The sequence below is a fragment of the Canis lupus genome, chromosome 14 (assembly GCF_011100685.1).
Source record: "Canis lupus familiaris isolate Mischka breed German Shepherd chromosome 14, alternate assembly UU_Cfam_GSD_1.0, whole genome shotgun sequence".
NCBI classification, from domain to species: Eukaryota; Metazoa; Chordata; class Mammalia; order Carnivora; family Canidae; genus Canis; species Canis lupus.
In genome coordinates, this window is record NC_049235.1 from 34473884 (window position 1) to 34500255 (window position 26372).

Here is a 26372-nt window from a genome sequence, read left to right on the forward strand (position 1 = left end):
TGTGACTTAAGTATAAACTAGTTAAAAAAACATATGGATTAAATTTTCTTTAAAATATGAATGGTCTTTAAAACTAAGGGGGAATGCTTGGCAAACTGTGATTATTTTTTGTCAAAGCAAAAATATTTCAAAAGTAGTTGTTGCCGTTAAAAAAATATTTAAATACAACTAGATTTACCCTTCCTTGATTTGTTCTCTTTAACTTACTAACATTATGGAAACTGTCATAAATCTATTTTAAGAGTATACATAGTATTAGGAGTAAGGCATAAGAATTTATCTGGCAGAATTTATGTTTTGGGAATTGTTTTTCTATTTAAAGTTACATTCTTAAGAATTGCTTTGGGCAGAATTTTTCCTATGCAAATCTAATACTTCTTTAACCTCTTCATAAATTAGTTTCATATCACATTTTAATGCAGTTCATAAAAATTTGATTTTTCTACCTCAACAATAACAGATTATATAGAAATAAAACATATTTGTTATGGTTATTATCTTAGTCCATTCAGGCTACTGTAACAAAACACCTCACAGTTCTAGAGGTTGTAAACTCTAAGATCAAGGCACTGGCAGATTCAGGATCTGGTGAGAGCCTCCTTTCTAGTTCATACATGACACCTTCTAGTGGTAATATTTCCACCACCTCAAGTGGTAGAAATAGCAAGGTGGCTTTCTCCACTGGACCTCTTTTATAAGGACACTAATCATGAGGACTCCACCTTCATGATCTAATCATCTCCCAAAGGCCCACTTTGAAGGTTAGGATTTCAATATATGAATTTGGAGAGGAGGACACAGATTCTAGTAGTTACTCATGTTAGCTGTAGCATTTTTAAACACAAGGCTGTATCTTATATCTATGTATGTAAGTTTAATACGTGGGTCTCAGAGTTTAGGCTATAAGGGAAACTAGTCAAATTAGCTCTTTTACTCAGTTCACATAGTTTGCCCAAATAGAGATATGTTCACCAAAATGGTTTAGCAACATTTCCCCTAACAAAATTAGCACTGGAGGGTGAAAGGAGGAGTAAAAACTACAGAGTAATTTGAACTTGAATCACATGGTACTAATTAGGCTCAGTCACATGATCCTCATTTGCAACTTGCAACCCATGGACAGGTGAGGACCACTCCAGGTAAATTATGACATCATCCCTCTGAGAAGTGTCTAGTTATGAAGTTGTTATTTGAGATCATCACTTTAATTTCTGGAAGAGCATTTATGAAAAGAAAAAAATATCAAATACTATGTCTAACTATATAACTTTAGATATCATTCCATAATTGGCAGCTTTCTCATATTTACTAAATTGTATACCCTTCCTCTACTCTTCCCCAGCTTTCTCAGTAACCCAGAGTGTCACAGTTGGCTCTGCATAAGATCTATTTATCAAAGTAAAACAGATTTATAATATGTCACATAGCCAAAAGGTTAAGTATACTAATAAGTTGAGAGATCTGTATACATTTTGTATAAGCTGTTGGAAATAAAAATCATGATAATTGCTATTATTTTTTAGCACTTACTATATATAAGAAGCTGCACTAAATAGATCACATATAATTGGTATCTTTTTAATCTTGCAAAAACCATTAACATGTTACACAGGATGGACCTGAGGTAGAATTTTTGTCATAAAGTGACAACCTGCGATTTGAATATCAGGTTTTCTGTTTTTAAACAAAGTTTATTCTATATCATGTTATATATAGAATATATATTTCTGTTTATACATGCATATATTTGCATTTCAACACTTGTTACTGAATTTCAGAATATGAATGTCACTGATGTGTCTATTTCTGATAGTACATTATCTTTCAGGTATACCACTGTGAGGCCAATGTTAATCTAAACAGGTGCTGAACATACTTGGCACAATGTTGGTTCAGCCCTCTTCATTTTTCCGAGTTACAGATTTTTATGGGAGGTGGAAATATCCTTATGATGCTGATCTTATTTTTTTAAGGAATTTAAATGCCTCCAATAAAACCATAATCCTTCCCAACACAATGCATTTTTATGTCAGTCGTATGATTTTCCTCATAATAGATGTTTGGGTACTTGTGGGATTGAGCTATTAAGTTTCACTCCCTTCTTTTCTTCATTTTCCTTTGTAGGAACATCCCTCACTAGGCCAACTTTCTGAAAAGTTAATAGACAACAACATTAATGTCATCTTTGCAGTTCAAGGAAAACAGTTTCACTGGTATAAGGTATGTTAATTCCCAAAATACAAAAATTAAAATTGGTAGTTGAAATTAGAATACTTATATCCCCAGGTAAGGACTCTAAAGTTATTGTACTTTGTACAATCTGAATTTAATAATGTATTAACTAATGTTATACCACACATTATCCTAAAAATTAGGATTTATATATAAATTCTATGTATGTAACACGTAGAACCAAGTGTAGGGATTGATACTTAGTGTAGTACTGATTGTGACAATAATGAAGACTTCTACTAGGTTACATTCTGATGATTAAATGTGACTTTTTTTAGATCACATTCCAACTACATCTTTTATGTCTGGACTCTTGCTTCTATTCCGGTCCATAGGCATATTCTTATAATAGGTTAGGTTGAGGAATATCAGTTTAGTTTTCAATAGTAACGATATACCAAGATTTGGTCTAGGTCATCCAATAAAGGAACAGAAGGAGCCATCAAAGTGGCTGACCCAGACAGAGCTCGCCTACCTAAGAATAATGTTGGTTTTGTCCATAATCCTTCAGGCCGGATGAGACCTGCAGCCATGTCACTCTGGCAGCAACATGGGATACACCCCCCAATAAAAAACTGCTCCTGTGACCCTGCTGTTACTTTCTTTTCACAGTCTTTTAGGTTCCTTTTTCCAGGAAACTCTTTTCTTCATTTTCATGAAGTTTGTATACCCTAATTTTCACTGCACATGTCTATTCACTGGGTCTCCACCGCCTGTGTGGTATCTACTTCTTTCCACTCCCACTGTCCTTTACTTCTTTTGATACTTCAGAGAAACTCTATTTTCTTTCGGCTTCAACAAATTCTTGAATCTATTTAAATTAGCCACAAAAGCTGGTGTTCCCTCCACCAACTTCCCCAATACCTTACTACTGTATATCCCATCTGAAAGCATTACTTTAATCACGCTACTTCTTCCGTTAGAAATCTACAATGAAACTTTAATCCCAAATTGATATACCATGGAACCCCTTTTTAATGTAACAACCATTAATATTCACAGAAGTAGGGCTCGAGCCCAAATTAAATGCCCAAACTACTTTATTAACAAAGTAACAGATTCCACTTATTGAATACTTACTATCATCAGGCACTGAGTTTATTAACATTAACTCATGTAATACTCATAACAATGAGGAAGTATAATTAACTTAAAGCCCATTCTAAAGATAAGGAAACACATTAACGGAGGTTATATACTTATCCAAACTTTCCTAACAGCTTCAGTCCTGTGCTCTTAACCTCTCAACTTAATAGTTGAATTTCAGGAATGCAAACTGATGCAACCAATCTAGAAAATAGTATGGAGGTTCCTCAGAAAGTTAGTAATAGAGTTACTCTAGGAATTGCACTATGAGGTATTTATCTGAATGATACAAAAGTACAGATTTGAAGGGGTACATGCACCCTGATATTTATAGCAGCATTATCAACAATAGCCAATCTATGGAAAAGAGCCTAAATGTCCATCAACTGGTAAATGGATAAAGAAGAGTGGTACACACACACACACACACACACACACACACACACACTGGAATATTACTCACCCATCAAAAGGGATGAAGTCTTGCCATTTGCAATGCCATGGATAGAGCTAGAGTGTATTATACTAAATGAGATAAATCAGTCAGAGAAAGAAAATACCATATTATTTCACTCATATGTGTCATTTAAAAAACAAAACAGATGAACATATGGGGGTAAGGAGAGAAAAAAGGAGAGAGGGAAACAAACCATAAGAGACTCTTAAAGATAGAGAACAAACAGAGGGTTGATGTAGGGAGGTGAGTGGGGAATGGGCTACATGGGTGTTGGGTAGTAGGAGGGTACTTGATATGATGAGCACTGGGAAGTGTATGTAAGCAATGAATCACTAAATTCTACTCCTGAAACCTTTATTGCACTATATGATAACTAACTAGAATTTTTAAAAAGTTGAGAAGAAAAAAAAAAGAGAATGAGATTATAAATTTAAAAAAATTATAAAAAGAAAAAATAGTTGAATTTCAAATTATTGTGCAGTTTGTTACTGCTTTAGCTTTGTTCTTCTCTGCTATGTGTTACTTCAGTCAGACTGGTTTCTTCTGTTTTCTTCATCTAGAACTCAGGTAAACCTATAACCCTATGCTAATTCTCATTTTCTCACTAGGAATACCTAGAGTTTTCTCCATAATTATAAGTACCATCCATCAAGAAAACCCACTCCATGAAACTTGCACTTGCAAAAAATGATTTTTTATGCTCCAGTCTGGGCCAACATATCTTAAAGGTCACTCCGTGGAACAGTAGTTCTGTTAAATATTTATATGTGGTACATGAGAAAAGGGTTTTGTAATTTTAAAATGTTAGAAATTCTGCAACAAATTATTATTATTACTGCTAAATTATTTAAAACTTGCAGGACTTCTCTGAACCCTTACTTTGCAAGTGTGCATTTTGAGTATCTACTTGTAAGAAACCATATGCAAAACTTTCCAGACTTATTTGCCCTCAGAAACCTTTTGATAACTATGTCCCATGGAATATGCAAGATACTTTGGGAAATGCTGGTCTGTACTCTGATTGGGTTTTTAGGTCAACATGTAATTTGTGCATACATACATGCTCATGCACATATAAATACACTCCCATTTCAGGTGTATGTGTTCTGGCTGCCCTACTTGGTTGCTTATATTTTTCTTGCATCTTATATTTTATCATTCATATAATGGCTCACCTTCCACTAATAACTACAAGAATTTTTAATATTTGTTAATCGCTGAACCACTGTATACTACTGTCATTAAGTGAATATTATTTGTATGTTTTCTAGGATCTTCTACCCCTCTTGCCTGGCACCATCGCTGGTGAAATAGAATCAAAGGCTGCAAACTTAAATAATTTGGTAATAGATGCCTATCAGGTATGTATATATTACACATAATTTTTTCACAGAAGGGACACCTGGGTAGTTCAGCAGTTGGGTGTCTGCCTTCAGCCCAGGTTGTGATCCCAGGATCTGGGACTGAATCCCGAATTGGGTTCCCTGTGAGAAGCCTGCTTCTCCCTCTGCCTATGTCTATGCTTCTCTCTCTCTGTGTCTCTCATGAATAAATAAATAAATAAAATAAATAAATAAATTTTTTTTTCACAAAAATTTTTAACCCCAATTTCTATGGCAGGATACAAATTAGTGTCCTGTCATCTGGAGAGGAATGGTGGGCAAAAAGTTAGGTTAAAAACTAGAAACCTGAATTTAGCCCTGGTCTACCACTAACTAATCATGTAACCTTGGGAAAGTCACCTCAGCTTTCTGTACCTCACTGTCTCATTGACAGTAAACTCATGTTGAGCCAGAGGCTATCTGAATTTCCTTCCAAATCAAATGTTCAGTAAGTCACTAAATCATGGCTAAAGAATATACTTTTTTTATCAGAAATGTCATAATTTCCTATGTCATAAAGATAAATCCACACTAAAGCATCAAACTTTCAGGGAAAATGAACTACCTGGGATATATAGATTACTGAGACAACTCTGTTGGGGTCTCTTTGATCAATCACTTGATTGTTTAACCAGTAATTTTAGCAGTTTTATCAAACTAGTTTGCTTAAAAGAATCACCTGGAGCAGCCCTGGTGGCTCAGTGGTTTAGCACCGCCTTCGGCCCAGGTCATCATCCTGGAGACCTGGGATCGAGTCCCACGTTGGGCTCCTGGCGTGGAGCCTGCTTCTCCCTCTGCCTGTGTCTCTGCGTCTCTCTCTCTCTCTCTCTCAAATTAATGGATAAATAAAAAATCTTAAAAAAAAAAAAAAGAATTACCTGAAGAGGTGTACTATTTTGTTGAATTGACAGCTGTACACTATCCCCAGTCCATGAAGAGAGCCAAATACAAAGATTTACAGAAACATCTGCTCATTAGTATAGGTCAAACCTGGATAGAATAATCCCTGTTAAGATGTTGTAACAATTGTGATTGTTACTTTATATCACTGAGAACCAGTTACTTTCTATATATGACCTCATTTAATCCATACAAGGGATCCATAAGGGAGATGTTAGTCTTCCTTTCTTTGCTCAAAGAAGATAAGCAAGGTAACAAAAGGTGAAACAAGCAGCAGAATCAGGATCAGAACCCAGGTCATTCTTAACTCTAGGCCCCAGGTACTTCCTTCTGTGTGATAATACCTGTTCCTGTCTTTTCTTTTCTTTTCTTTTCTTTTCTTTTTTCTTTTCTTTTTCTTTTTCTTTTTCTTTCTTTCTTTTCTTTTCTTTTTTCTTTTCTTTTCTTTTTTTCCTTTTCTTTCTTTTCTTTTCTTTTCTTCTTTTCTTTCTTTTCTTTTCTTTTCTTTTCTTTTTTTTTTTCTCTTTCTCTTCTCTTCTCTTCTCTTCTCTTCTCTTCTCTTCTCTTCTTCTCTCTTTTCTTTTCTTCTTTTTTTTACATAGTATCAAAGATATGCTTTATTCTACCGGGAACTTATGGACCACTAATAAAGCCTCGCTTCCCAAATTCTGATTCTCTTCTTGACACAGTAGAGATGAATAGTGTACATCGTAGCCCAAGCATTGTGAGAAACCTCAGGTTTCTCTTCTCATTTTCTCCCTGCAGCTTCTGCCTTTTACTTGAGCACAAAAGGGAATGTCAGGAAGTAGACATGAGATAGAAAATGAAGGACTTGTTTAAACTTTATTCTTTTAAAAGAAAATAAATCTTGACTTTTGTTTTGTTTGCCAAGGAATTGTTCTATATCTGAAAACTACATTGGATGAAATAAAGAACAACAACTTTGTTTTTATTTCTCACTGTTACAAAAGAACATTAGGACTGGGGGAGCTTCTTATCAAGGAAGATCAAATGTGTACAGTTCATTCCCATCTGCAGTTTGTTCCCAGGAATAATCCAAATAAGGGAATGTACAGTGTTAGAAATAACCCTAGTTTTTATAGTATGAACCCAGTTATTACTCCAAACAGTATAAATTGACAAACTTGCCTGTGTGTCAGACTATACCAATGGAAAGGGAACATCAGTATTTGGCTTTTGTTCTTTATTTTCCCAGGATAAGCATCCAATGCCTTAGCTAACTGTAGTTCTGATTAACCTTAAACAATGGGGAAAATACTATATAAATCCAGTTAAGACTTAGCCTGGCTAACTAATCTCCTTAAGCTGAGATTCTGTTATTATTTTACATATATGTATATTTTCAGAATTATTCTGAAATTTTTTTTTTTGTCTTCACAGTCCAACAGAAGTAATTCACAATTCATTGGAAGAAAAGAATAAACATCCTAATTTTTTATTTTTTGCACTTCCTTTTTAAGAATTTTATAAAATTACACACAAATTTAGTGTATGCTGAATGTGACTGCATTTTATTTTTTATCCTTTACATTCCACTACCACTAGAATTAAAATTAAATAAAAATCATGACTATAATAATAAGCTGAAATTAAGAAATGAAAAATAAATTATATTGAATACAATTATATATATATATGTGTATATATATATATATATATATATATATATATATATATATATAAATTCTTCCTCTCTACCTGTTAGATATTAAAAAGGAAACTGGATATTATGTTTGGGGCCTAATTTCTAAATCTCAAAACTGGGCAAAATTTTAGATATTTGTCTTTGCACTCTGCTTAAGCAAAAAACATTAGTGTAACAAGATTAACTTTTTAAGAGAAAGGACTTCAGAAGGGCGAACTGAGAACACTTATTGTATTAGGAATTTCCTTCTGACCCTATCAATACCATTTACATACCATTAGAAATATCTGTTGGTTTGCTGAGAATGTTGAATTAAGTGATTACAATGGATGTACTCTCTGGGAGATTTAAAAATGTGGCTAACACAGTCTTATCTAATCCAAATAAAATTTACTGATTTGAAGAAGTATGTTGTTCTAGATTTACCACCATGGTCAGTTATTAGTCTGTAAAGCACACATCTCTTTATCTATTATACAGCTGAAGATGAAAATTTACTCAAGTAAAAAATTAGAAGTCATTAGAAAAAAAATTTTCTTTATATTCACTCTTTCCTTATGTATATACTTCATCTTTTCTCTTTCCTTTTGTTTACAAGTTAAGGATTTTTGCATGTGGTAGACTCTGTTTTATGAGATGAAATACACACTGTTCTTCAGTATATATTTAATGTAGCTGGGGATTTTGGAACCAGAGATTGTGCTAGAAATCTGTGTGTGTTTGATACATGATAAGCATTACATAGATATTTTTTGAGTAACTGTATAAATGAGTGAATAAATGAGTGAATGGTTTTCTGTCTAGTAAGTGGTCCCATTTCAGTATTAAGGATTAGAACAAATTTGGTTGATACAATCAAGCCCCAGGGACTTGACAGAAATCCTAGGCCATGCTTAGAAAATTTATAGGACCATAGCAGGCAGGTAATTCTTATACTTATGGTATAGAAATGCCCTCCCCAAAATTTACCTTTCAATTCCATATCAATAAGGTATTTTCATGATAGCTAAAGTGTTTGAAATGGAAATGTTTATTTAATAGCTGTAAATGTCAGAAATGTGTTTCCAGATTTTAAGCTGTTAAGATTTACCCTTTGACAGTATAGGTGTTCTCAATGTTTTAAATTTTATAACAAAATATAAATACTGTTGGATTTAAAATGACTATTTTTGTAACACAGCCTGAGCGAGAAATATCTTTAAGTCATCAAAATGCAGTCATGGAATTATGCGAAAAAATAGAACAATTTAAATAAAGATGGTATAATCATTCAGTATTTCTTATGTATCTCAAATATAATTGGATCATTATGTGGAAATACTATATTTATCCTTTTATAGAGATAGACTCTTTGATTTAGTTAAAAATTAAATCTAGAATGACTTAATAAGCTTGACTGTTTAGTTGCTTACATCTGAAACTTTTGTAATATACAATTAAAAAATGATGTCTCTGCAGAAACTCATTTCAGAAGTGAAAGTTCAGGTGGAAAACCAGGTAAAAGGAGTTTATTTTAATATTACTGCCATCTGTCCAGATGGGACCCGAAAACCAGGCACAGACGGATGTGGAAATGTGACAAGCAATGACGAAGTATGTGGGTGTACATTCTTCCCATTTAAAATAAACTAAGTTGTCTGGCATGTTTTCTCACAGAAAAATCAAACCATTCTGGAAAACTTTATTTACTACTGACTCCAACGATCTTATTTGCACCCTTCAAAGTGATTTTTATTGTCTTTTTCCAAAATTCCTACTTGTTTTAACTCCACTATTTTCTCAAACTCTCAAGTTAAATAAACACATATTATATTAAATACCTATTTAATAATAACTTTAAATGTAGGGGTGACAGCCACTATATGTCAGTAAAGCACATCTCTTCAAATAAGTAGTGTCTGCACTTAGGATGATAATACCTTTTTGGTTTCAAATCTGAAAAATTATCAGAATAAATTTGAAATTGAAGGTAATAAGGCACAGAAAAGAATGGGAGTGATGGAACAATTGATAAAGGCTAAGAACTCCAAAATCTTTCACTGTGTTATTGTCTCAATACACTCATAATAATCTAGGAAGAGGTGAAAGAATTTATTAAGAACAATAAAAAAAGAAGTGTCATTTAACTAGAAAGGGATAAAATGTGGAAAAACAAAGGGCCCAGATTATTGCAGTGTTAGGAAATAGGACCAGGGGAGATAGGGGTTCTCACAGTGTTGGCATAAAAGAAAGTAAGCACACAGAATTCCCTTTTAAAGTGAATTCTTATTAGATGCAGTGGTTTTCAGTGAGCCATTTATGTCTTGAGGCATCAATTGCCTCACTTTTAAGTGAACAGTTCAGACTAGAAGATTTCTAATCCCTCTTCTTTTCATCTTTAAAGTTCTGTGCCATATTTTTCCATCTTGGGAAGTTTAGAACCTGCAGGTAGTATAGTTGCTCCAACAAGCTATTTGAAATCAACTATTGCTAGTATCTAATTCTGCAGGTCTCTACATAATCATGGATTTTGCTCCAAAGATATTATATACCAGTTTATAAAATATTTATATTTGATTTTCCATTAAGTATAGATAAACTTTGTACTAGCAAAAGTTTCTGAGAAAGGGTTAGCCTCTTAGTAGTTCTTTCTTTCAAAATCAGTTTTGGCAGAATGGTTTTCCTTACTTCTTACTTTTTTTTTTTCCTTTTCCTTTGTCTATAATCCCTTTTCCCCCCTCACTTTCAACTAAGTAGTATAAACAGTTTGACTTTCAGAAAGAGTCATATGACCTCTTAATTATATAAACCCCAAGTTTTGCTCTATTAATTTTGGCAATGACCACATTATCCTACACATCTGTTAATCCTTAACATTCTTAAGGACAAAAAGCATTTCAAGCATAATACCAACTGCATTAATTTTACTATTATGAAATGGATTCTAATTTCTGATGCATATATGTAATATATAAGCCTAAATTTAGATCTTTCAGATCTTGTGTGTGTGTGCGTGTGTGTGCACGTGCATGTGTGTATTTGTGCTAGCCCTGTTGGTCAGAGTGGAGACACATACATGTGTATATCCATCCCAACAAAAAAGGCTACCACAAATTATTTTTAAGTTTTAATGGATCTCATTCTAACATGGAAAAAAACATACAATCATATTTGCAAAAGTACCTGAAGATCATAAGATAGGCTAACAAATACAAAGATACAGAGACACATTAAACCAATCATGTCCTACAAAAAGGAAAAAATGGAGAAAAAGGAAAAACTTGGCAGGATCTGTCATTTCACAAGGGAAATAAACTCCTGCCAACCCAGATCTTTAGTTGTGGGCTCACATCTCCACTGAGAAATATGTATTGAGAGAGTTCTAAGTCTTTTTTCCTTAAGTAACATCAGAGAAAGCCTCATGGTTTCCTTCATTGACACCATGTATAAACTAAAATTGAACCCTAAAACTTCACTTGGGCCTCCAGAAAATAGGAAAAAATTAAAAATTGTTCATCTGAGGGGTGCCTCTGTGGCTCAGTTGGTTAAGCATCTGTCTTCGGCTCAGGTCACAATCCCGGGGCCTGCTTCAGGCTCACTGCTCAGTGGGGAATCTGCTTCTCCCTCCCCCTGCTCTGCTCATATGCAGCCCCCCTTCCCTCTCAAATAGATAAATAAAATCTTTTTAAAAAAAATTGTTCATCTGAACATCTTATCTCATGGTTTTAAACCAGTACAGCAGTAGTCCTTTAGTTTATTTGATCTATCTCTTGTGCCAAATATTCAGTAACTCCACATTTTAAGGACTTAATTTTTAAAATAGTCATTCCCTCTCAAGTTTGCTAAGAAATCAGCAGAGGACATCAATTAATCATTGGAAGTAGAGTAGACATTTCAAATAGGCTTGAACCCATGTTCATTTAATGGTACAATATAGACAAGCAGCAGTCATTGCTTCCTTTAACTCTCTAGTTCATTAATTAGAAAATAAATGAAATTAAAAAGGGATGTTACATCTACCTATGAAAGAGTGCATGTATAATTTACAAGTATTAAAAATTTCTATAAGATGGTATGTTATTGATTTAAACTATCATTAACAGATATAAATAATGTGATGATAAAAATAATCAGGACATATAAATATATTTTCTTTCCCTCCCCCCATTTAGGTTCTTTTCAATGTAACAGTTACAATGAAAAAATGTGATGTCACAGGAGGAAAGAGCTATGCAATAATCAAACCTATTGGTTTCAATGAAACCACTAAAATTCACATACACAGAAACTGCAGCTGTCAGTGTGATGATGGGAGAGGATCTAAACGAAAGTGTGTAGATGAAATTTTTCTAGATGCCAAGTGTTTCCAGTGTAATGAGAATAAATGTCATTTTGATGAGGCTCAATTTCCTTCTGAGACTTGCAAATCACACAAGGATCAACCTGTTTGCAGTGGACGAGGAGTTTGTGTTTGTGGAAAATGTTTATGTCACAAAGTAAAGTTTGGAAAAGTGTATGGAAAATACTGTGAGAAGGATGATTTCTCTTGTCCATATCACCATGGAAATCTGTGTGCTGGTAAGTATAAATATATACATGTAATTTTTACTAGTTACTATTAAGCTAGCACATATGTTAAAGTATCTTTAAATCAAATTTTTATAATTACCAACCCTGAATCTGCATTTAATATTCAGAATTTCAAACTCTATGAAATTAGGGCATGGCAACAGATTTATCACACATGATTCTGCTATTTATATTTTAAATTATTTTGCACAGGAAATACTTCAAAATGAAAACTAAAAATTAAGTGTTATTCTCAAGTATGTCTTGATCTTGTAAAGATATATACCCAGAAAAAGAAATTACTGATGATATCTGGCAGGTTTTCTATAATCAGAGTATTCTTCTAGAAAGATCTGATTCATTCTCATAAGTGGTCACTCCCTCCAGCTTGCTCAAAGGATAGTGAGCCATGAAAACATAGTTTCCATTCATTGGAAAATTCTTAATGCATTATTATAGATGGGATTATAAATTTGTAATAATTTAAACCTTTCCAATTTATTTTTGGAACAATGCCAGCAACAGATTTGTCAAAGGATAGCATTCTCCATGAAAATGCTGGTTTCATAAGTAATCTAGAAGATTAGTACCAGAGGCCACATGCAGACTACATTTAAAAATGAAATAATTTAAAACAAAAATATCAAAAGTATTTTTTGGCTAATTTAGTTACTGCCACCTAGAGGTTAGAAAATCTGTGCAACATTTTAAATTTAATAGAAAATATTGTTTTTTAATGACTTAATTTTTCTGTGACAGTGTGCTAAATCCACTTATTGTCAAAGCACCCTTTTAATGTTTGCATTTTGGTAAGCAAATATTAAATTATTGATTAACTGAAATATTTCTTGTCATAACCATATGGAAAGTAACAAACCTATACAAAATTTCTATACAAATTTTCTTGTGTAAACTAGAAATTTGCCCTGTATCACATGCAATGGAGAACTGCCTTTTTATTATATACACAGAATATTTTATATGCCAAATATTTATTCTGCTGTACCTAGCATCATTGGTAGAATGGATTACAGGTGGAATTCTTATATCCCACAACTGTTAATCTGTCAAAGAAGTTTGAAATACATTGAGAATCCCAGTCTCTATTTATAGTTAAATATCAAAAACCAATGTACTAGCCCTTATATATGACTATACTACTGGCCCACAGGCAGTTGAAAATGTGCTTTGAATTATTTGTGTATAAATTATAAATGCAAACTGTAGGCTGACAAACATTTTCTTCACTAGTCTCCTTTGAGAATAAAAACACATGTTCACAGGTCAGCTGGCTAGGATTAGTCGTGCAGCCTACATATAGGGAACAGGGTCTGGCAGGCATTTGTTTGGCCTGGACCTCATTAGTTTTACATTAGCAGTTGAGTTGGTCCAACGGTAGATTCTGTGAAACAGTTACCATGTGATGTGCTTCTCAATATAAGGAAGGGAACGAGAGAGGGATGAGGCCAGGAAGCAAAAGAAGGAAGGAAGGAAAAGTCTGGCCAAATAAGCTTGAGAAATACCATGTAATCCTGTAATATATATTCCCTTTAGAAGATTTCTAATTCACATGAGCATATTAAATTTTGGATGCTTCCTGCAGTCTAAAATCCATTTAAGTACATGTAACCAGTGTTTCTCCTCAACTCATTTGTCTGCATGCATGACCCCAACCCCAACACACAAGTGTATGTTTGCATGCACCCACACACACATGTGCACGCACACGCATACACAATCCACCTTGCTTTCTCTCATTTACAACCTAATAACAGCTCACAGCATATTTTAGGACATGCCCTTCTAACCTGCTAAATAATGTCCTAAAGATGTGAAAGGATTAGTTCAACTTCTCCAGAGATCTCATCTTCAAAATGGCACTAGCAGAACTGAAGTACTAGAAGGGTTTGTTTGCCTCACAGACCAAAATTATCCCAGGCCCTTAGCAATAATGAGAGACCAAAAGAATAAATTATGGAAGCTATTAATCAAATACTCTTGTTCTTCAGATTTTAAAACAGGCAATTAACATTATTTCAGCCTTTGTAGCTTTTTTATATTTGTGTGTTTTTCATTTAAAACTGAATATAAAACTGAATGTACAGTGACCTTCAAGTGTCCAAGCAGCCACTGCGCATCAAGGCAGATGTCACAACTGTCCCCACAAAAGATTAGCATCAGGAGATTATTGACAACAGAACAGCTTTGAAAATAGACCCTCCTAAACACTAGCACTGTTCTTGTAAGACGAATAGAAAATGATGCTGTTTCCATTCACTTGACTGTTGATGTGTTTCCATGGATATGGGAGGGGAATTTATGTTTGGAAACACTACACACAGTCAGCAGCCCCAATAACTTAGGTCCTGGAGTGTCTGTTGCAGGGCATGGAGAGTGTGAAGCGGGCAGATGCCAGTGCTTCAGTGGCTGGGAAGGGGATCGGTGCCAGTGCCCGTCAGCATCAGCCCAGCACTGTGTCAATCCAAAGGGCCAAGTGTGTAGTGGAAGAGGTACATGTGTATGTGGCAGGTGTGAGTGCACCGATCCTGGGAGCATTGGCCGCTTCTGTGAACACTGCCCCACGTGTCACACAGCCTGCAGTGAAAACTGGTATGTTCTCCAACTCCAAACATACATAAAGCAGTCCTTCATTATAGCTATGTTCATCCTATTTTGCCTTCCTTAATCTTAGAAGTTGCTGGATCTTCTCAACCAAGTAAGTTGTTATCATCATGCTAAAAAAGAACTGAATGGAGAGTTTAGGAGTTAGAAAACTTACATTCCAACTTTTGGTCACTAGATAGCTGTAAAAGCATCAGAACTGATCTGGACATTCACTCCGTTAGCTTTTTAGAAATGGTCTTGTTGTTTTAAAGAGTACTGCTCAGTATTCATTGTTTTTTTTCCCCAGCTTTATTGAGATATAACTGATGTATAACCTTGTTTAATCAAGGCTTTAGGTGTACAGCATGAGGATTAAAAGCTGCCTACTCCCCAGCTTACTATCCATCAGCTCTTCGATCTGGGGTACATTGTTGAAATTTCTGTGCCTCAGTTTCTTGATATTGGAAATGACAATTATTAATAATATCTGCTATAGTTCTGTGACAGAATTAAGTTAGATAATTTAGGTCAAACAAACAAACAAAACCCCCAAACTTTGCATTGGTGCATAATAATCCTAGAATAAATGTTAGCTATTATTACTGGATTTTTCTTTTTTCAAGTTTTTGAAAAATTATTTTAAAAATAAAGAATGATAGCGGCTATGAAGCAACTCTGGAATAAGTGATGGATAAGTAAAAGGTGATATGTTAAATGAAGGTGACATTGTTGTTTGTGCCATGGTTGTTTTTCCCAGGAACAATTAGAGCATGTTCAAAGATCACTACTCTAAACATCACTGTGCCTTCTAATTTGTTTTATTCAAATTTTTTAAGACATTCACTTTCCCAGCTTGGTAGCTCAAGTAAAAAATTTTAAATTATACATAGTAATTTATGTAACTCTCTTGGAAATGCACTACTTAAACATAATGTTGGAGTTACTTCTAGTGAAACCAATTGAAATTTGAACTTTGTATTCATGGCTAAACCTTTCTAGTAGTATAACATTTATTCTCTAAAATATTTTTGCAAGTTTTATCTGTGATGAAAGTATCTTATGTTGGGATGACTGGGTGGCTCAGCGGTTGAGCGTCTGCCTTTGGCTCAGGGTGTGATCCCAGGGTCCTGGGATCGAGTCCCACATCGGCTTCCTGCAAGGAGCCTACTTCTCCCTCTGCATGTGTCTCTACCTCTCTCTTTTTCTGTGTCTCTCATGAATAAATAAATAAAATCTTTAAAACAAAAAAAGTGTGCATTTCCTGGATATTTTCTTCTCAATACATAAAATTCATTATTTTTATTTTATACATTATTAAAATATTTATAGTGGTTATATTTTGCCATGGTATTAAATTCAATGAGTATTATAAATAAATGTCATGGCTTTCTTTCCCAGTTTTACAAGACTCCTGTCCTAAAGCAGGACTGCTTTATTTTGATATTTTATTTCTTGCAGAAAATACTATGGACTACAACCATTACAAAGATTAAATGTTTCATTTCTGTTCCTCCTTACAGGAATTGTGTGCAATGCCTTCGCCCTCACAACCTGTCTCAAGCTATACTTGATCGTTGTAAAACCTCATGTGCTCTTATGGAACAGCATTATATGGAGCAAACATCAGGTAAACCAAAGCTTAATAAAGCACTGAAGAGTATCTGTAGAGAATCACATTCCCCCAAAGAGCCTATAATCAGTCATCCTAAAGGAAGGACTAACTGCTTCAGTGTTCTCAGTCTTCCAGAGATGGTACTCTATAAAAAGCCGCTGAGTATATTTGCTATGTTTTGGCTGAATTGTTACTTCTTCCATCTCAATTATCCAGCTCAATTCTCGTGCTGTGCCCCCCCTGTGGAAGTACACCAAGAAGATTTTCTACAGAGGCCTCAGTGAGCCAGAATGGAAATTTCCTATGTTGAATCCATTTCACCCTTATGGATAAACTATGGAACCGTAATTATCTTTCATAACCCAAACTTGCTTCCAGTTACAAAGTTCCTCATATAAAACCAAAATTTACTTTTATGTTTCAGGTGAAGCCAAAAATTCTAAGTAGCAATGATCTGCTTTTGAAAAATGTGTAACTTAAAAAGGCCATTCTTTTTTGGTATTTTTCATTCTGATATAATTTAGGGGTGAATGATTATAAAAGCAGCATAAATGGTAAGGGCATGAAACTTTTAATTTGAAGACGTTGGCTTAATCCATTTCCCTTGACATTAATGGATAAGAAATATCAGATCTCTTACAAAATTTCCCAGGGTCTCAGTTTCCTCATCTGTAATGGAGATAATAATACCAACCTTAAGGAATTGTAGGAGATTAACCAGTGAACATGAAAGAAAGATGTGAATTAAAGGAAAAAGCAAATGAGAAAAACATGTGAAAGCTGTGTTCAGACCATTTTAAGACAAAAATTCATTAGAAGCCAAAAGCCAGTACCCTACTTTGCTCAGGTGTTAAGGTGGTAAAGTATATATGAATTGGAAATTAAGCTTGAAGTTATGTCTTCTTTGAAAACATTTCTACTGCTACTATTACTTCTAGTCTCTCCTCCGACCTGTAAAGATAATTCCAGCTCTCACACTGCACAGAAGAATAAACTTTCTCCAGTTTTGTTTCCTTCTTCCATTGCATACACACTGATCTTAGCCCGTAACAAATTTGGCTTTGCAAAAAGCCCATGTGCTGCCAGCTGGGGCTGCAGCAATCACTCCAGAAAGCCAAGTGCCTTTTCTAATAAATACAGCCCTTACTGTCAACATGTCATTTATTATGTTAAGTAAACAAACCTACTCTGACCTAAGTGTGGTTTCATAAAGTATTCCCTTAAAGCTCCTTAGGAAAAGCCCTTGCTTGACCTAATCTAAGATGGGAGTCATGGCAGAGGCTAAATGTTTGGCTATGCAAAATGACATTTAAAATTCATGCAGAGTTGAGCCTGAAAATGTTCTCTATCCTAACCCATTAGAAATATTTGTAAAATTTATCGGAAGCTAGGGGGCTCCCCTCCCCTTCACAACTATGGTAGAAAGAGCAGGAAAGAGCATTTGTTAGCCACCTCTATTATCTGTCCACTCAATCACACTTAAAGGGTGAAGTTCTGGTCTTCTGGCTAAGCTCCTCCTAGGCAAGAAGCCAGTAAGTGGGATCAAACCACGTGTCCCCTTTAAGGATCGGCTTTAGCTGACTGACTAGTTCTAAGTCAGCCAAGAGAAATGACAGTCTGTCAGGATGAAAGGCATGCTTGTCACACACCTGAAGGTCACTGTGGAAGACTCTAAGGGCACCACCTTTAAAAAGAGCATTTTGGATTCTCTCTGTGAGACCAATAACAACGGGAGACTTGCACTTGCATTTGGTGTTTCTATTTCAATTAGTAGTCCTTCGGACTTCCTTTAGCCTTTCTTTCAAGGAACCTTATCACTGACCAAGGAAAACTGGGCCCTAAGTGTTCCTTCCCACTTGGAGAGGAGCCCTTGCCTCATTTCTGCGTTTTGGGTTATTCAGAAGCATACTTGGTCCTCCCTGGGAATTCAGACACAAATTACCTATGTAATCTTCTAAACTTTGGCAGGTCCCCTCCCAAAAGACTGTCTCAGGGAGACCTTCAGACATTTAGGTAAAGTCCCCAAAGTCTGGAGAATGGGCAGAAAACACATGCCTCTTTAAGCCAGGAGGCAATTTTGTGAATCTGGGGCAGCTGGTGAATTCTGTGGAATACTGGCATATTGTGCAATGTTCCTCTTAGATTAGGGTAATACTTCTGGCATCCATAGAGCCTGTAGAGTTTCCAACTAGAGTTTGCCAAAGGTCTAGTGCTAAAACAGAAAACCTAGTATGCTCCTCCTTTTAATGCAGCATTTCCTTTTCCAGCTAGTAATTATTTGTTCTTGAAAAAAAAAAATACACAGTGGAGTTTTTAGAAGCAAAAAATGACAGATTTGGTTAAAAGACAAATAAAAACTAAATTAATAAAAATTGAGGAAAGAGATTTGCATATTGTCCCAAGAGGCTACATGTAATAATAATGGAAATTTACACTACAGTTTCAAAGGAAATATTTACTCATCTATAAAAGTGATACTGATTTTAGCTTCTGCAGTTGTTTACTTTATTTTCCATTACTGATGTGCAACGAATGAAGACCAAGCATAACAAGAGAAACATGTGCTAATACATAGAGTTGTTAAATAATTTCTGAATCCTGTTTTCCACTTAGTGATCAACAATGCTCACCACAAAAACTGCCCCTCTCTGCCACAGATAAAATTGTATTTGTTTAAGGAATTTGGACACATTCCAGTTAGTACAATTAAAGAATCAAGCTGCAAAGAAATAATATTTTTGAATAATTGTGGCTATTATCCAAAAGTTTTCTTTTGGAAATATTTTAATAATAAATGTGTAATAAAGTGACAGTTTACTTTTTGAATCAATACTAATGACATTCTTCTGTCTTGAAAATATAGATTTGCAAATATCTCTGGTTCTATTAATTGAGATGGAGAACATTGTTTGCTTGTTTGAATCCTTTGATTTACTCATTCCAGTTTTTAATCCATTATTTATTTGCTTTATTACAGAATGTTTCTCTAGCCCAAGCTATTTAAGAATATTTTTCATCATCTTCATAGTTACATTCTTGATTGGGTTGCTTAAAGTCCTTATCATTAGGCAGGTGATACTACAATGGAATAGTAATAAAATTAAGTCCTCGGCGGATTACAGGGTGTCAGCCTCAAAAAAGGTCAGTGAATTTTAAAAAAGCAATTACGATCAGTATGTCATTGTCTACTTCCAATATTTAGACTGTTAATTAATAATATTTTTTCTCCATCAAGGACAAGTTGATTCTGCAAAGCGTTTGCACAAGAGCAGTAACCTACCGACGTGAGAAACCTGAAGAAATAAAAATGGATATCAGCAAGTTAAATGCTCATGAAACTTTCAGGTGCAACTTCTAAAAAGATAAAAAGTATTTTATGGAAAACTGGATTTTTAATAATTGCTCCTAAAAATTTTAATTTTATAAGTCACAGGAGGAGACAAACTGTTCTAGATCATGCTGGTTGCTGGTTGTCCACTTGAATGAAGACTGACAAGCATCCTTATCATCATGTGACTCACTTTGCTGCTGAATTTTTCAGAGAAAAATGTGTCTTACTACTGTTTGAGACTAGTGTCATTGTAGCACTTTACTGTAATATATAACTTATTTAGATCAGCATAGAATGTAGATCATCTGAAGAGCACTGATTACACTTTACAGGTACCTGCCTTCCTACGCTTCCCAGAGACAATGCTGTGTCACTACAAGGGTACAGTAATCCCCACACCACACATGTGAATGAAAAAATAAAAGGCAGTTATACTGCTGTTGCCAAACACTTCAACAACTGGCAGTGAATAGATAAAAACATCTAGATGAATAAATGGTTAGTGTTTCACTTATTCAAGAGGTTAGTAGATAAAACCTTAATTTTAAGGGATATTGCTTCTGAAACTGTGTAGTGTTATGCATGTGTTTATGTTTTCTGCTTCTTACAGATACTAATTCCAACATTCTCTCTTTGCCTTTATATTTTTTTCTTTCTTACAGGATAAGTTTATATATGTCACAGATGACTGGATTAAATAAGTGCTAAGTTACTACTGCCATAAAACCCTAGTAATACAATGTCACTTTATTAGAATACTGATTTTAAAAGCTGAATGTTTAATAAGGGACACTGTAAAGTAACATCAAAACCTGAACAGCTTCATTGTGTGCAGATGTGGAGTCTTACTGATCTTACCTGAAAAACTGGATGCTTCACCATTTCATTTGTCTAATCATCAGGTTGAAGATCACAAGGTGTTTCGAAACTCTGCCTCAAGCAAAGTGCCACATTTTTTAGTGAGTTCTCTCAGATATATACTCCAAGTAGATACTAGCATTTTTCAAATTAAAAGCTATATTAAGCGATACTATTTTCACTCTTCAGTGCAGCCTAAGGAATGCTTTCCCTGAATCACCTCAACCATACTCACCAAAATTTTAAACATATACAATTGGAGGAGGATAGACAATATCTTAGAAATAAGCTAATTCAGCCTTTTAGTTAGTCAGGGAACCGAGGCTCAGAAAATTTAAATGGTATCTTAAAAAACACCCAAATGATTAAGTGGCAGCATTTGAAGAGAACTTCTATCTTTTTATTGCCAGGCTAGTGTTCATTGTACAACATTGTACAATATCATGCTACCTCTTGAATCTTTAAAATCTTTGATTGGAAGTATTTTTAAATGTGATTCATTGAAGTCTTGAGTATTTGGGCATGAGAAAATTTCAAAATAAAGCAAAAAAGAGTAACTCAAACTGAATTCCATGACTGGCTTCCAGTCTTACCTGATAGCTTCTAAGAGAATGCAGCATGGCCTAACTACAGGGAAATCTATTCACACCACAAGCCTGTGAGTTGTGCAGTGCTCAGCCTGAGAGCTTGAATCAGAGGCCATGAGTGTTTATCTTCCACAATGGAAACTTATTCACAATTACCATATCCCTACAGACATATTCAGTCTGATTTTATTGGCTAGAAGTCCAATAGTCCTTTGTGTAGTACAGAGCTTTGCCTATGAAAACAAAGGAATTTGTTTAAAATGTTTTATAATTAACTTCCCAAATCTGCTGTCTTCAGCACTTGAAGAAATGCCAGATACTTGCATTTTAACCCCACCCCATATTTTACCCCAAAGAGGATTTAAAAGCATATAATAAGTTGTTCTGGAGCAAACAAGCACAGCAGCTCCAATAACTGTCCCCTATAGCCAAGCAATTATGATGCTAAGTTGAACTAATGAGATTGGGGACATTGACATAATTCAGTACTGTGACTCACTTGTGTAAGATACCTTTGAACACCAGGGATAATGTAAAAATCATATTTTGTGGGGTGCCTGTCACACACAGTACCCATTTTAAAAAGAAAATTATGGATACCTAATAGCTCTCCAAAAGGAAAAAGTGGAAATCATCCATTCATTAAAATATTTAAAAAATGAACATTATAATATTCGTAAACTAATCTCCATGTGGAATGAATTATCCAAAGGAGCATAATAAAATGAAACCTTAAAAATCAAGGGTTTATATTTTTATACTTTCACTAGTTTGCACTAATATAATGGACCAAGGCTGTTATAGGAAAAGACAAACTTCCTGATAAGCAGTTCAATGCTTGATGATGATTGTAGTTATGCTTGTGATATCTTGTGCTTTCTTTTTTTACTTAAAGACCTAATTCTTAGAGTCTAGAGCTTATATTTTACTTGAATAATGGATATTTTCCTGCAAAATGGCTTATAAGAAGAGAATTAATATTTGACTAGTAAGAATTAACAGGTAAGGGAAAACAGGGTATTCTTATTCTTAGATTAAATAATTTATGTAAATAGAGCCTATTTTCAACTAATATGACCATAGGAGCCTCCTGAGATTCATGATATTAAATAAGTAATGAAATTTTAAATAGTTAACAAAGAACTTGAACAACACTTTTGGTACGATAGCATTTTTGTGCCGTAAAGTATGTAAAGATTTAGAAATGTGCCATATATACACTACGATATAAATATATGCATTTTATTTCTCTGGGGACATCTTTACACCACAGGATTTATAAACATTTCATATCTTTTTTTAAAAACATTAATATGTATGAAGTCATAGACATTCTCTGCAAGCCTCAAAAATTTACTAAAAATCTGATTATGTACTGAGTGTTCGATATAGCTTTGGTTTATAAGGATAAAAAAAAAAATCTAAGGTTAACAGAATAGATTTCTTTGGAGGCAAATTTTTCAATCCGAAATTATAATTAATGGATGCATCAAGTACACTTTATAATAGGTAACATAAATTTTTTAAATATATATTTAATCCCATTAAAGATATTCTTATGTATGACAACAGGCATCCATGAGACACTGAAATATGATTATGATGAACTATGAAAATATTTCTCCGTAGAATTATATTCCTCTGGTACATGGTATAGTAAATTGTACTTAATGACTTGTCCTTCTTTTCCTTACTCCTAGTTTTCATACTCACTTTTCCTAAGAGATTGCCCTAAAACTCTAAGCCCAATAAGGCTAATTGTGAAAAATAACTCAATATAATGGTTTAATGAAGTTCTTCATTTCCAAACATCTCTTAATGATTTCAAAATTCAGCATGCAACCGAACCAAGACATACCCATTAAAAACTAAGAATTTATAATTTTCACAATCATTTGAGCTTCTTTCAGATCTAAAGGATTTAAGATCTGTATCTTTAATAACAGTATTGAGTGAAATATAGTTACTTGGGAATTCAATTATATGCATATTGTAATCTGTTTTATATATTCAATATTTAATTTACAACTATTCTTATTTATATTGACCTTAAGAATTCCATTTAATGCAATGCAAACTGAGATATATTTTCAGAAAAAATAGAACAAGCATTCTTTTAGATAATTTCCTTTTTCTTTTATAGTTACTCTGTGGCAAATTTATTATAGGTAACTGATTATACATACTCATATTTCATGGATTCTAAGACATCTACTTTTCAATTTCACATCTCTAAAATTATGGTGTATCTTGCAATCATTGGCATCTTAGATGCAGTGTTTGAAGTTGTACTTGAATAAATATTACACTAATTCATCTTTAAATGTTCATGAGAATAGGGACATTCCTTTTCTTATAAATATTTGAGAACCTATTTATGATCATGTGTGAAGTCAATTTTCAGTACAACTGAATTACACACAACTCATCAAGGAGCCTGTCTGATTATGAGCTCAGATCTCGCAGACCTTTAGGTTATAAAAGCTCTTTCATCTTCCTCTGTATACTTTACGCTAGTGGCTATGATTTCAGCAAACCTAACTTAACTGACAAGAATGAGTGGGTTTCTCCCAATTTTGCAAACAAATTTTTAATCTTTTTATTCCTTTTTAAAACATACTTTCGTATGATCATCTCACTTTTAAACAGAATTAACTGGAAAAATATATGAAACCATCATAATTAGATTTTGTAGCATCTTGTATGTCTTATGTCAATGACAGAAGAAAAATATAATACAACCAATTAGTACTGTAGGAAAAAACTTTCCCTTCAAGTCCTCTCTGTTTTTTGTTCGTCTTTCTCATTTCTGCCCTTTTGTTTGATTTTTATTTTGGCTTTAATAAATTTACTTTCAATGCCATGTAATGATTGTCATAAAACTGCATATTTAACTTATTTGAGTTATATGAAACAATTGTTCAGCTATCTGGGCAGCTGTTAATGAAATACCTGAGAGTAATAACACTACTTTTTTTTTTATCTACCTGGCATACTTTCCTGCATAAAATCTATCATTGTAAGCTAACTCTATTAATCAGATTTCCAACCTCTGTGACCTATTTGTTAAAAGTATTTAATCCAATAATATTAAAAAAAAAACTGCAGTTATCAAGGATGGAAAAATGTGTGATTTTTGTAAAGAACATTTACTGACTTTACACCTTACCACAGATAAATGTGATTTTGATAAGAACTCCCCACAATGATAAAATTTATAGTACATAAATTTTATTAAGAATATTGAATATGAAATATTTTAATTCTAAATTATAAGAAAATATAAATTTGCACATAATATAGAAATTCATTCTGTGTGTATTTAACATAACTTTAAAACTATTTTACATTTACCAGCTACTTCATTAAAGGTTTTTATTAAGCATTTGAAAAAATAATTTAGAAATATTTTTAAATTATCAGGAATATAACGTTCTTTGTTTCATTTAACAAGTTGAGCCTTTGTAAAAAATTAATATAGAATGTATTTTTAAATTAAAATATTTGAATATAAAATAACTTTTATGAAAGAAACGAATTCTCAATAAACAAGTTTCTTATTATTTCTGGCTTTGAACTATACATAGCTAAACTGCCTTAAGTGACACAGAAAATTGGGGGGTAATTTCAGAAAATATACTATGAACCTGTTCATGTAATTCTGATTGACTACTAACTTCTGTTTTATGTATTTATTAAAGAGCTGACACTGTAGTTTGTTGTGAGATGTTTATTTTTCTAACAGAGCTTATAACAGTTATGACAAGGCATTTAATTAATGCATCATTCTGTTTAAAAGTAGGTATTAATTAATATGAAATTTTATGTTTTAAAATAAAAACGTAAAGATCTAAGAATGCACAGAATGCTTCTTTGTTTACCATTGTGTGTTACATGACCCTCAGAGCTGCCAGACAATACCACATTTTCATACAAGGAAATGTAATAATATCCATACATTGTCATTGGTAGAGGACAATACATAATTTCAAAAAGCTACTACTTTTTCCTAGAAAGTTGCAGAGCCAATGATAAAGATATGAGGCCATCCAAATTTCCCTCTTCCCTTTTAATAGCTGCCCAAAAGTGGAAACAGAAAGAATATCCAAATTATAGAGAACTGAAAAATTAGTTAAAAGATAATCAGGCATTTTTTACTAGCCAGAGATTTCTACCATCACCTTGATACAAATGTTAACATGTTCATAAACTTCAATTGCCCATTCTTGAGAGCCATATTTAAACATCTGAAATTTATGGAATACTCTTGTGTTGTGATTTTTCTGTTTAACTGGAGCAAGAGTAAAGCAGATGAGGGGACAAGTTAAAAGTTAAATAAGACATGTGGACACATTGCCTGTCATAAAGGAATTTTAATAGTTTGAAAGAAAACGTATGCAGAGAACATCTATAAGTAAAACAGTTGCAGTGGGAAGATCAGATGGAACCTATAAGGAAGTCTCACAAAGACCTTATTTTTGAGAATTCATCCCAGTTGGGTTTGGGCTATGTTCTTTTAAGCTCAGAATCATGATTTTGTTATGAGTGCTGTTTGGCTCCATTTTTCCCTTCACCTTCAGTAACAGGACCTGTGTGTCAGTAGAGAACATAGCTAAGACTTAACTACCCAAACTCCTTTGCAGGAAATGTGATTAGAGGACTAAGTGTTGCCAGTGAAATGAGAGAAGAGGGAGTATGGATCTCACTTCCTCTTTCTTTCTTTTTATTGACTGGAACAACTGGAGCAGCTGTCCTAGCCAAGGAAGCCCTGTGCTGAAATTGTCAGAGCTTCCCCTTCAGACATCAGCTGCTTAGCTCTAAGACTGATACCTGGTAGAGAAACAATCCTTTTAGCTAAACCACTGCATTTGATGTTATAGCAGATAAACTGTAACTAACAATGTATTCTTTATATAATTGTCTCACTGAATCTTCAGCAATGCTAATTATCATTTCCCTTGATTTTTCAAATAAGAAAAACAAGGCAGATAAGTGTTAAAGGGCCTCATATAAATACACACAGCCAGCAAGTTGCCAAGGCAGAATTCATACCCAGATTTGTTTTTCTCTCCATAAATGACTGATTATATGTTTTGTGAGGTTAGATTT

General features: G+C 33.8%; 1 protein-coding gene across 4 annotated transcripts in view; it reads left to right on the plus strand.

Moving 5' to 3' along the window:
- The window catches only part of ITGB8 (integrin subunit beta 8), a 77924-nt gene extending 52800 nt beyond the window's left edge, over nucleotides 1-25124 (plus strand). For 3 of the 4 annotated variants that reach the window (XM_038557068.1, XM_038557065.1, XM_038557069.1), the window contains 9 exons: nucleotides 2125-2220; nucleotides 5047-5136; nucleotides 9182-9316; nucleotides 11875-12280; nucleotides 14656-14881; nucleotides 16396-16502; nucleotides 19465-19628; nucleotides 19723-19832; nucleotides 19915-25124. In XM_038557068.1, coding sequence (XP_038412996.1) covers nucleotides 2125-2220; nucleotides 5047-5136; nucleotides 9182-9316; nucleotides 11875-12280; nucleotides 14656-14881; nucleotides 16396-16502; nucleotides 19465-19628; nucleotides 19723-19832; nucleotides 19915-19969 — 1389 coding nt within the window. In that variant the 3' untranslated portion in view covers nucleotides 19970-25124. Of the gene's footprint in view, nucleotides 1-2124; nucleotides 2221-5046; nucleotides 5137-9181; nucleotides 9317-11874; nucleotides 12281-14655; nucleotides 14882-16395; nucleotides 16503-19464; nucleotides 19629-19722 lie in introns of all 4 variants that reach the window. The other variant, XM_038557067.1, reaches the window with a different exon arrangement.
- Nucleotides 25125-26372: the final 1248 nt, after the last annotated feature.